The sequence below is a fragment of the Sarcophilus harrisii genome, chromosome 2 (genome assembly GCF_902635505.1).
Source record: "Sarcophilus harrisii chromosome 2, mSarHar1.11, whole genome shotgun sequence".
Classification (NCBI taxonomy): domain Eukaryota; kingdom Metazoa; phylum Chordata; class Mammalia; order Dasyuromorphia; family Dasyuridae; genus Sarcophilus; species Sarcophilus harrisii.
In genome coordinates, this window is record NC_045427.1 from 506,477,419 (window position 1) to 506,490,985 (window position 13,567).

The following is a 13,567-nucleotide window of genomic DNA, read 5'->3' on the forward strand; positions in this document are numbered from 1 at the left end:
TCATAGGACTAAAATGGTGCACAGAAACATGGAGAGGGTATTATCTCTGAAATTCTACACCTACCTCACCTTTTATTTAGGCTGTCTTATGAAGTCACATAAAACTTAAGGATGATATTCATAGCATGTGGGGGTGGGAGGGAAGATTCAATAACAATAATATAAGTGTAGTTTGGTTTATGTTTCCCCAGAATCTGGATGTTTGTTCCTCTTTCCTATTTATCACTTACAGCCTAGGATTGAGAAATAAAACTTGTGGAAAAAGAGCAGGGACACAGGGAGGATGAAGTATCCAATTCTGGTCTAGATGTTTGTTTCACTAGCAATACTATATTTAACTCTGTTTCTGAAAATGCCATTTTTGTTCCCAGACGGGACAGTAGGAGGAATGAGGGATCCAAGGAAAGAGGGAAGAAGCTCTGTCTCTGGGAGATACTATAATGAAACTGGCTGGTCTTTGTTTTCTTTACTGTAAAGTTCCTTTTTATGACTTTGTTTTAGGTATTTTGCCTTTCTTTTACTCCTTTTCAAAGAAAAAATATGACATTTATGAAAAATCTATAAGAAAAGCATTTCTTCTTTTTTCCCTTTCAATGAAAAACCATTTGAGTAATTAAGGTTATAAATTTTTATTTTTGCTTTGTTTTTGATGAACATTTGTAATTAAGAATAGGATTGTGTGATAATGTTTAAATGGAAAGATAAAATGATTTTGTACAATAAAAAACTTTCTCGATTAAAAAATAGGAGACAAGATCATATGCTTAAAGGGGATAGACAGAAATGCATTAGGGAGAATGAGGAGAAAAAGAAAGTTTGAAACAGAGATGAGATGGAACTGGTTAGAACAATTGTTAAATTTTCAGTGTAAGCATTTACACCTCAGAAATCAGCAAAGGTTAATAATCAAGACTGATTTATTGTTTTGTTAATCATGTAAACTTAAGAAAGTGATGAAGAAAATGTTAGTAATGCAGATTAAATGTAAAAAATATTCCACATGCACATTTTTCTTAGAGGGTCAGTTTTTTAAAAAAATATTATTAGAATATTTGTTTCTTAGATATCATATTGAATATAATAGGGGAGTGAATAAGAATGGAATTTATAATGGAAGGAGAAAATTTGGAACTCAAAAATAATTTTAATGAATGCTCGGGAAGAGGAACCAAGATGGCAGAAATATAACAGTGACTGCCTTGAAATTTCCCTCTGAACACCTCTGGATAACTTGAAATAATGTCAAAAAAATTCCTGGAGGAACAGAACCCAAAAAAGCATGGGGTAAAATAATTTTCCAACCAAAGACAACTTAGAAGTTCAACAGGAAAGATCTGTCACACCTGTGTAAGAATGCAGCACAGTTCAGTTTAGGCTATTCCAGGTAATAGCCCAGCAGTGTTAACAGCTGCTTTCAGAACTTAGAGCCCACAAACAATAAGAAAGTCAGAAAATTTGTCAGGAAGAGTTTACCATGGTCTTTTTGCTAGCATTAATATAAGACTTTGTTATTTTGCCTATATTAAGATCTGGGTTACAGCCTTGGGTGCATTCCCAGTGTGAGGAAAAGCACTAGCACACCAGAGCTTGAGGTCACAGTGGGGCAGGGAGCTTTGTCACAGTATTTCAAGGTAATTCCAATACATAATGAAAAATGCCATCCACACGCAGAGAGAGAACATGGAAACTGAATGTGGATCAAAATAGTGTTTTCACTTTTATTTTGGTTTATTTATTTGTTTTTTTTTTTTTTTTTCCTTTCTCATAGCTTTTTCCTTTTTGGTCAGATTTCTCATTACATAACATGATAAAAATGGAAATACATTTAAAAGAATTGTACATATTTAAGCTATATCAGATTGATTGCTATCTTGAAAAGGGGGCAGATAAGGAAGGAATTATTTGGAACACAAAGTTTTACAAAAATAAATGTTGAAAACTATATTTTACATGTATTTGGAAATAGTATTGAAAATTTAAAAAAAGAAATCATATTCTCATAGGCTCTAAATCTTTTTTTAAACACTACCTCAATTTCCACTCCATTTCAGCCATCACTCAACAGAATTACCCCTTAGATCTCCATGTAGCATAATGAATTTAAATCTAGTATTATTAAATAAAATAGTATTTTATTTTCCCATTGTGGGAATAATCCCATAGTGGGGATAAGAGCCAAGTCCATCATAGTTGATCATCACATGATCTTGTTGCTACTGTTTACAATATTCTCTTAATTCTGTTACTTCATTCAGCATCAGTTCATGTAAGTCTTTCCAGGCTTTTTTTGAAATCAGCCTGTTCATCATTTCTTTTAGAAAAATGATATTCTATTACATTCATATACCATATTTTATTCAGCCATTCCTCAACTAATGGGCATCCACTCAATTTCCAGTGAGGACAAAATTTCAGAAACATCATCAGCATGCATGTTAAATTACTGAGCATCATTGAAGAAGGAAGGAAAATGTCATGAAAGGCGATAGATGGTTATGCCAAAAATAGAAAAAAAAGTTATATTGTCCAGTGACCTAAATAAAATAAGTAGTTATTTATTGATAATAGCTGAACAATGGTATGTAAATGGGAAAGAACAAGAAATATGTTGGCTATTGCACCTTACCCCGAGTCTAGGAAGATAGGTGTAAGAGAAAGAGATGCTTCTTTTGTATAGAAATAACCAGATTTTAATTGCTCCTGGGAGGAAGAGAGAGGAATTGAAGAAATTGCTAGTAACACATGAGAAATTATTTATCATAAAATTAAGATTCCAATGAATATGAAAATAATAGAAGATAAATCAAAATAGAGTATTCTTATGAGAAATTAGAACTGAATTTAATAGTTATGAAAACATAGAAATAAGTTATAGGACAAAGGAATTTTCCCTGATAGTAGTTCAGAAAATTAGAAATCCAAAAAACAGGACTTCTGAGAAGCAATCTAGGAATGAATTCTTAGAATACAGAAATGAATTTTTAATGAGTAAGTTTTTTAAAAAACTAATCAGTCTTAGAATACCTGTTAAAAAGTTAGGTCACCTTGTTATCACTGTATGTCATTCCCAGATATTCACTCAAGATGACACCAGACCCAGGGCTTACAGGCAAAAAGATGTAAAGACAAGAGCTGTTTTCCACATGGGTATCTCTAGATATTCAAGTCAGCTAATGGTAAGGTCATAATTTTGTAGGACTTAAAGGTGCTTGAAATCAGTTTGTTTTTCTAAATATATTAAATATGGTTTCTGCAATATAGTATAATTAACTTATGTTACAAATCCCAAACCAATTTATCATAGAGAGCACAAAAGGAAACCAGTTTGGGCTTTGTCTGAAGTTTTAAAGTAGTAGAATTGACAGTAATCATATTTAATAGTTTTTCCAGGCCCTTTAAATTTTCAATTACAATTAGAAAGTAATTGCCAAGAGCCTAAAGTGGAGGAAATGCATAGGAAATATTTCAATTTGGGAAAGGTTATCACCAATTCTGATTGATTTATATCATTGATTTAATATATCTCTGGATCTCAAGTAATCATCCAGCAAATGTGCAGATAAACTGTGTTGCTTTATCAGGATAAGGAAAGCCCAGAAGTGCTATTCTGGGAAGGGAAAATAAAAATATAACTCTGTCTCCTGAATCCAGATTTGGTCATACAGTACCAACTTGAAACCTAGAGAATTTTATGCTTAAATGAGGTTCAACGTTAGCAAGCAACCCAAAAAAAAAAATGGATACAATTAAACAAAATATATTTGCCAAACTTGGATTAATTATTGGTAAACCTAATAGTTAACCAATAATTAATCCAAGTTTGACAGGTATCTCTTTTAATAAAAACAATGGCCATCACTCCAAAACATCATGATGTCTATTTCAAATGTTTTAGACCAAGACAGTTTTGCCCTAGGGATCTGGGACTTTTTATTCTTTCATTTGAATGCTGTGAATCAGTATAAGAGACAAAATCCGAGGAAGGTATTTATTTAGGGGAAGATTTGCCCCCCCTCCCAGATATCCATTCAAATAATTAAAAATATTGTACTTTTATAATGAACTGATTTTTTATTATTCACTTAAAGCGATATGTAAAAATAATTTTTTCTCTGATTGTACTTTAAGGAAAAGAGGTAGGAGTAAAATGTTCCATGAATCATATTATCCACAGACCAGGTAAAAAGAAAACAAACTAAAAAAAAATCTAATTGGTAAGAGACTCAGTATATAGAGTCAGAAACACCAAAATTCAAATCTGGCCTCAGATACTTATTAGCTGTGTGACCTTGGACAAATCACTTAAGACTACCTCAGTTTCCTCAAGTATAAGAATGGGATAATAACAGGACAATCTCACAGAGTTGATGATCAACTGAGATGACATTTTAAAAGTGTAAAATACAGTGCCTGGTGCATATTTTTTGCTTAATAAATACTTCTTTGCTTCCTTTCAAGAGCCATCAGCAAAAAAATAAATAAATAAACAAATAAATTTCATTGGTGCTGCTTTTATTTTTCCTTAATTCTGAATGAAAAAAATATTCACAAATATCAATGTTGTTTCAACCATTTGGCTAAAAGAAATCTTTTATCAAAATAAATAGGGCAGGAAAATTTATAAATCAACCTTTTCTTTTACATGTACTCAAAAGAATGTAAACTGTGAATGAAATTGTGTTTTTACTTTTGTGTTTAAATCATATATTAAATATGTAGCTAAAATAGCTTGCATTTATAGAAAGATTTGTTACCTCACAGTGACCTAGTAAGTGAGAGAATACAAACATTACTATGCCCATTTCACAGGTAAGGAAGCTGAGACTCAGTGAAGTTAAATGATTGTTGCATGGTCATATAATCATATAATATACTTTGATTCCCAAAGTAAGACACTTTCTACATTGCTAAGTTAGCTTTCAAGTTATTGAGCATATATTCTCTCTTCAGTATTTTATTAGGTATAGAGGTGATTAAAAAAGGGAGGGTGGGCTAAAATACTGTCTCATTTTGGGAAGCTAAGATTTTTATACACAATCTCCCTAGATACCTTTTCCAGTACTGATTACATTGTCATTCATTCTCTTCCACTGATTGGAAAATTCTTCTCTGTTACAACTGCTATAGAGTTTACAATAGTCAGAAGATGAAGAAACAGGAGTTGTTTTCCATGTGGGTATCCCTAGGTATTCAAATCAGCCAATGGTAAGGTCATAGATTTAAAACTCTGTGGCCCTGGGCCAGTCACTCAAATGTCTTCAATCTCAATTTTCTTATCTATAAAATGGGAATAATAATGATATTTATCTTGTATGGTTGTTGTGGAGACTACATGAGATAACATATGTAAAGCCTTTTGCCAGCCATAAAGAGCAATATAAATATGAAATTTTATTATATTATAATATACATAATTATAATAATATTGTTATATACATATATGATATATATTATATATATATATATATATACTATATATATATATATATATATATATATATATAGCTGTTACCAATAAACAATTGATTAAAGATACTTACAAATGAACTGTTCTAGCATGGCATTTCCCAAAAAATTGATATGATGTCAATACATGTAGCAAAATTTGTTCCTAGTAATAGTATTCTCTGTGATATGCATTATTATGTCTACCAATTTTACAGTAAAAAATAAGCCCCGTTATGTTAGTTTTGGTCTGCTTCTAGCAACTTAATAATGATTCTTATAATAGCAAGCTTTATATCATACTTTAAGGTTTGCAAAGTACTTTATCTATATTATCCCATTTGATCCTATTGTCACGGAACAGTATCTAAAGGGATACTTAAACTATAATGAGAAGATATGAAAATATTGATGGAAAAAAAAGGGTCCATGCCAGTATGATAAGAAATAGGATTTATTTTGAGGAACTTACTTACAAGACCCATCACAGGAAAATAGTAGATGTTCTACTGCACCATACCCTGGGCTATACAAATATTATATAAAGACAGAACAAAGGAGGCTTAGTGCTAAGAAAATGTCCAGGATCACAAATGAGTTTTCTGATGAAATGGAATTGTTTTGCTGTTTACAGTAACTGTGATATACAAGGTCACATTCCCTTACTCGTACTTGCATCATTGATCCAGGCAGCTAGTAAGTAGATAAGATTTGACAGCTCAAACTTTATTTTGGAATTCTTTTTTACCAAACCTTTATGAGTTCTTTCATTATATTTAAAGCTCAAAAATATTTTTGACTAAATTACTCTAGAAAATGTAATCCTTGAGTTTTTCCTTAATAGTCCATATGTTACAAAAAAAAGATGGAAGAAAAAGAAAGAAACAATATTATAGAAAGCTTATACAACTATCAGAAATTGAAGTTATGAGTCCTCTCTATTATAGCCTAAAGGTCAGAATCTTAATAAAGTAAGTATAACAAGGAATAGAACTCATTCTTTCTAATGCATTATATAGAGATAAAATTTAATCTAAGAGCTCAGAATAACACATTGATTTTAAAATACTGTTTTATGTGTAAGAGTGAATATTCTACAAATAGTTATTATTAAGATTCAGAATTCATCCAGTATAAAAATGAATATTGAATATAATTTAAAAAACCAATCATCCAAATTGTAAATCTTTTAAAGAAATACCAATAGACCTGTGCAATAACAGATTTGCTGTGGAGACATGCTTAATGCTTAGGAACATTTTTTGATTCACTGCCTTATAAAAAAATGCATAGAGAGGAAATGCGGCCTAGCAGACAGAATATTGGAAGGGAAGGTCAAGAGGCATGGGATCCATTCCCATTTTCATCACAGGCTATATTCATAATGTGGGAAGAATATTGAGGATAAGGAAAGCAAAATCTATTTCTGAATTTTTAAAAAATAGCAAATTGCATATATAGGAATCTTTTTTGTCAAAGTATTTTTGAATATTACTTTTTGAAATGTTTCATTGCTTTTTTTTAATATTATTTAAAATTTCCTGTTTTCATCTCTCTTTTCCCCTCCCAGAGAATCAACTTTTATAACAAGGAATTATATGTAATCAGTGAGTTTGTTTACATATGCATATATCTGTCTTAAATGCCTTGAACTTCAATATTTATTTTATACATAGATTTATACATACATACACACATACATAGATGTATGGTAATTTTTGGCTACTAGCTTGAAGGGATTGTAAGAGATAAAGCTAAAAGGGAGATCTGTTCCATACAAAGGTAGAGACATGGAAAACAGATTGTTGCATGGAGAAGATATATAATAAAAATTCAAGTTCATAAAAAGGGTGAAATATGAAGATTGGAAGTTAGGAATTCATTTACTATTCCTAATTGGGGAGTGGGGGAGCCAAGAAGAGTAAAGATCTTTTAACGTGCCAATTCCAATTTGTGTTGTAAAAAAGAATTAATAGATGAGTGGACTCTCATAGTATTCCCTTCTTATATGTATAAAATTTTTACTTTAAAATATAGTAATTTAAAGTAAAAATTTTATACATTCAGTGAAGTATAAATTCATGAGTTTATTTCTCCTTTTTTCCCTGAGTATTGTTGATTCAGTTACATTCATGGCGCTAGGACAAGGGAAAGAAGGAAGCAGTGACAAGGAATATGTACAATCTGGAGAGCTCAAGAGCTTAGGTGATTAATAAGGTTGTCAGGATAAGTTACCTTGAATATTTTATTATTTTAGAGTTGGTGGATTTAGAAAAATATGGAAAGACTTGGAGTTATGAAAGCAAATATTATCCTAAACCTTCAGAGAACAGTGGACAAACAAGCCTAATACAGTCTTGGATAATTGTATATGGATATATATACATAGATATGTATATAATTACATATATATTTATGCATATGTATATATGTATGTGCATATATTTGTGTGTGTCTGTATGTGTATACATATATCTGTTCTTAATTGTAGTGTTCCAGAGGGGTGGGAGAAGAAAAAAAAATAAAGTAAAAAGTATACAATAGAGAACAAAAAAAAGCCTACAAGGAAACAAAGAAAAGATAGTTCTGAACACAATGTGTCGTATTTATTAAATAGGTTTTACTGAAATGAAAATTTATTGTTTTATATTTTGAATTCTTATTTTATGCTCTGCTATGCACATGGCATTTTTCTATTTTGTATTTAAGGTTTAAATAAATTATTTTAAAATAATTTATTATTTTATTTACTATATTTTATTATTAATTCCCTAAGGTTATAGAAAGTGGAGGTTATTAAGTATCATCGATCTAGATCTGAATTGAATGTCAAGGACCATCTCATCCAAACCTCTCATTTAACAGATGAGGCCTAAGAAAGTTAAGTGACTTGTTTGAAATAATACAGGAAATAAAAATCAGAGAAAAAAATTGAAAACCAATTTCTCAGATACCATGACTAGTGGCCTTAGCATTAGTTTACAATTTGTATATTCTGTGAAGTACCCCTGAAATGATCATTGATGTTGTTATAAAAAAAATTATAGGTACATTGTTGGTATTTTACCTTTAATGATATTTCTCATCTGTTAATCTAGAAAACTGTTTTTGGTTACAGGTTCCCTCAAGAACTAAACATGGGAAAAGTCAGTGCTGAGATCATGTGGACCCTCTTTGCGCAGGATATTAAGTATGCCCTGGAAGGTAATGAAAGTCAGATCTATTTATTGGTATTACCTTTGGTATGAAATAGCAAGAGTTGAAATATGCAAAAATATACATTGTTGGTATTTCCATTTTATTCCAGCTTCTAATGAAGTTAGGAAGGAATTTGTGTTAAAGGATGTATGTTGGAGGAGAATGCAACCTCAGAGATTTAGGATCACTGAGGAAACTCTCGTGTTTTTACTCAGACCATTCCTGCTGCAGGATTTAGATGAGTGTCTCTTCAGGAGAATTGTGTCCTAGTCCTGCCAAACCATTCATTTTTGACACGTGTTTTTTTCAGCTCCTACTATATTATTTGGTTGGTGGCTACCAGGAAAGAGGATGATTTGGGGAAAAACCTGACAAGGGCAGAATGACAGGGGCGTTTCCTTAGTCTGGGTACAGTAGGGAGGGTGCTTCTTCCCCAGCCTGCCATACTCCCACACTGACAACACTGACCACTTAATCAATCTCCAGCATTCAAAAATTTAAAAATCTAATGATTTCTCAGTTTTTGTTTCTTGTCCTTGGCTGCTCTACTCCAGTTGAGCCCTTTTCTTTATGTCCCCACATTCCCTGGCATTTACTCAAGAGAGAAATTGCTACCTATGACTCTGACCATAGAGCTAGGAATCTATCGTAATGGATCTAGAAAAGGTATTTAAAACAAGGCAGATTAAGTACCTGCCCATGGAAAGCTATAAAGCTTTAGATAGGAAGGTGCCTCAATAGGACAAAATGATTCAGCATGCAGCAAGTCTAGTATATTTACTTAAAAGAGATTTCATTTATGATTTTGACATTGTCTAGGTCCTCTTATTCATTCTATTTCCATCCATGCCAGACCATTTTTGTAACATTTTAATGGAAAAAAGAACATGTTAGGAGGATCAGCAAAGTCAATGTATGCATTGAAAATTTTTTTGATATGTATGTAACATTTCACATAGTGCCCTGATCCCCCCATACACAAACATACACACATCAAACTAATTCACTGTTAAGACACAACAGATAACACAAAATTTCACTGTGTTTTCGTTCTTCTTTCATCTCTAAATTTAAGAGTGCTTAAAGGTTTTACCTTTGACCCTCTTCTTTCTTTTTCTCCTTTCTGCTCCTCCATTCCTGTTTTCTTCTATTCCTCTTCTCTTCTTCATCTTTCTATTCACTCTCCCTAGTCATCTCATCTAAATCAAGGCCTTCAGTTGTTGGCTCTATTTGAACAGGCAAGTGACATGAATATGTCCGTGTATTAAGGGGGAAAAGGGAGCGAAATTGAACACAGGGGCATTAAATAAGAAATTATTACATTAGTCTAAATAAGAAGTATTGAGGACAAAAGTGCTAACTACAGTGTTAATAAAAAAAAATAGCAAGTCAATTGAGATAGCCCTTACAGAGGTATACTAACAATTAAAAATGATAACGTACATATATAAAAATGTAATTATATATTAAATAATTATATATGTATAAACCTATGCAATATATAACTAGATTTATAAGATGCTTTAATTGATAAGACTTTATAACAGGCTTCTAATCTTCAAAATATCAAATTTTAATGACTAGTAGACAATGATCCTAACAATAATGCACAGACACATTCATGTCACTCACCTCCTCAAACCATTTAATGTTTCCCTTTACTTTTAAAGGATAAACATAAAAATGTATTAACAATAATTAATATACTTCATATCATCTGTAATTTCTGTGACTTATTTCAATTCCCCCATCATTCTTGAATCTCTCTTCTTATTCTTTGACTTCCCCTGTGAAATTAATTATATTCAAACACATCCATATATCCATACACATATACATACATACACAACCTCAATTTAAAATAGCAACATTAATGGGCAGACAAGGATTTTTGGCACTAAATAATGCATGTCTGGACCTTTCACATGAAACAATAAGGCTCATCTCCAATAGATCTGGGTTTGTTTTGCAAAGAAACTTTTGCTACTCCTTTGTGCTTGAATGTTTTGGTGGTTGTGGTAATAGTAGTTGTCATAGACCATGCTATAACAAAATTGAATATGATATTATTCACTTGCAAATAAATCCCTAGTTCCAAGGATCTGCAGAAAGACTAGTCAAGTTGAGGACCTCTTACCCTTGCTTCCTCATACCTAAACAACTCAGTCCTATCCTGCCTAATTCTACCGCTTCTGCTGTGCCTTTTGGAATCCAGGTTCTATTTAAATTAATTTCCTTTTGTCCCCAGTCTTTTATTGGTACACAGTTTCCTCTTTCACATTAAAAGACTTTAAAGCTTTTCCCCAAGGACATTGAATTTCCTATCTTTTATCTCTGATAGTAGTTGATCATACTCTCATGTTGCTAAATATACAGGGTTATTAGGGAAGGACTGAGATCTTCCTTGATATACACAATCTCTTCCAGGCCTTAAATATCTTACCTTCTTTCACCTATCCCTCTTCCTCAAAAAGTTCAACAAAAGTTCAAATTATATATACCATCTTTTCTAGGTCTTTATCATCCACTTCAAGGAAACCCTTCTTTCTCAAAAATATGAACATCTAACTTACAGTTTTCCTTTGAAATACATGATATCATTTTTGTTAACTTCAATATTCATATGAATAACCTTTGCAAAACCTTGTTTTCAAAGCTCTCTGGACTTCTCAATTTCTCAGCTCTCTATCTCTATTTTAGTACCAAGAAAACACAACAAATACCTCTTTGTTAATTAAAACTAGGCCATTTCAGAGAACTTGAGTTCTAAAATTTTTCTCTGATCATGGCATCTACTTTTACATTTTCCACTTCTTGATTTAAAATTTGTTCTTAACCTTCATTGAGATATCTGGTTTCTCAATCCAAATGTTTTAGTTCCAATAATAAATATAGAACTAGTTAAGTGACTTACCCAGGGTCACACAGCTATGAAGTATTAAGTGTCTGAGACTGTATTTGAACTCAGGTGCTCCTGACTTCAGAGGCAACACTCTATCCAACTAGATACCCCTGGATAGTTGAATTCTAATGTGTATAATACCATGTCCATGACCGGTGGCAACAATTCTTAATTTATTCGCTTTAGTTTGGATTTTGTTTTTGTTTTTAATACTCCCTGATTCTCACTTCTCATTCTCTACTTTGGTTTTTCCTGAGATTCATTTGTTGAGGATACAAATTGGAATCTGTTATCTGTTTATGAGTCTTCACTTTAAGATCTTTTGACTTTTTATTTGGTCAAACATTTGCTAATAGAACCGGACCCCTGACTGGTCAGAACATTGCAAAGCAAATGAAGCAATAACAGATGTGTGTATGGGTCTTTGACTTGGGTTTCTCCCTAGGAATCATTCCCTGTTCTTGTGTTTAGAAGAGAAGTAAGTTACCTAAACAACAATGTACAGGGTAAGAGAAAAGAAAGGGAAGAGGAAGGAAGAAAAGAGAAAATTGTTCAAGATATATTAATATCTTTTTTCATGCCATATGCTCTAGTCCAAGCTGTACTTTATCTCCACAAATAAAAATTAAATGGTTATATAAATAAAAGAGTAACAACATCCTGTAGTAAGTAGAAAGTAGTTCTAGCTACAAAAACTTGAGTTCAAGTCTCACCACTAACATATGCTGAATTTTTTATCTTGGCAAAGTAACATGACATTTCAGAATCCTAAGAAAGTTTCTAAAAAATGTATTGAGACAAGATACCAAAACAAACCAAAATTAGTAGAAAGCAGTTCCTCACCTGGGATTCTCATATAACAATGAAATCCAAGTTCAAATAAAAAGTAATATATAATTGTTGCAATTCTTTTTTAACAGCCAGAACTTTGTCTGGGGGAAGGGAAAGAGGATAATCTTGTGATGATTTTGCTGGATCTAAGAAGCTAGAAGAGCTAGAAGGAATCCTTGAAGTCAACTGATAGAACCTCTCATTTTATAGGGACTAAGATTAAAGACCTTTCTTGTTTAATTTCCTGGACCCTAGATCATGAAAAAAGTTGTAATTTAAGTAGCCAATTCATACAAAATGACTTGTCCTTTCCAACAAAGGGATGGCTTCATTATATCTTATTTAAGAACTCCAAAAAGCTATCTTCCATCAGTTCTCTACCCCTTCCTCCCATTGATAAGTAGTTAAAACAATAGTATGCCCAGAACATCAATAGAGATTTCTTTTTTTTAATAACTTTTTATTGACAGAACCCATGCCAGGGTAATTTTTTACAACATTATCCCTTGCACTCACTTCTGTTCCGATTTTTCCCTTCCCTCCCTCCACCCTCTCCCCCAGATGGCAAGCAAATAGAGATTTCTAACATGAATTTGATCTTATAATATTAGTCTACCTCTCATGCAATTGATAAATAATTTGAAACCAAAATCACTATAAGATCCCAAGCAAATAGCAAGAAGCAATTGTAGCAGCAACGGTTCTATTATAAACAAAAAGTTCTTGTGTTTACATTATTACAGAGTATCCAACACTCTCTAGGGATATTATATAGCTGACTAGCTACATTACTCCCTAAATCAATGTTAACCAGAGATCAGTTTGTTACTGGTTTGTGCCTATTAAACTATTGATGAAATATGTCCAAATCTTTCAGCTTTATATCTTGTTTGTACAGAATATATCACATTCAGCATAATATAATGCAAATCAAAAACAGCAACATCAAACAAATTAATAACAGTAATAAAACAGTGCTTCATGGGATACATTAGTGTCAGGTTTATAGAATTTAAAATAAATTCAAAATGTTCCAACTTAATAAAAGAAAAGAAAAACAGGAGTAATAGGAAACTTGTTTTTGTCTATCTTTACATCCCCAGCTTTTCACACCGTGACCAGAAATAGAGCTTAATACATAATTATTGACTGCCTGATAACTGTTTCCTACCTGTGTAAACTTGAATAAGT

The 13,567-nt window shown here is 31.9% G+C and overlaps 1 protein-coding gene across 2 annotated transcripts in view; it reads left to right on the plus strand.

Annotated features, from left to right (window-relative positions):
• UNC13C (unc-13 homolog C) overlaps window positions 1-13,567 on the plus strand; it is a 668,923-nt gene that overhangs the window by 463,368 nt on the left and 191,988 nt on the right. For both annotated transcript variants that reach the window (XM_031955232.1, XM_031955234.1), the window contains one exon: window positions 8,564-8,649. In XM_031955232.1, coding sequence (XP_031811092.1) covers window positions 8,564-8,649 — 86 coding nt within the window. The remainder of the gene's footprint in view (window positions 1-8,563; window positions 8,650-13,567) is intronic.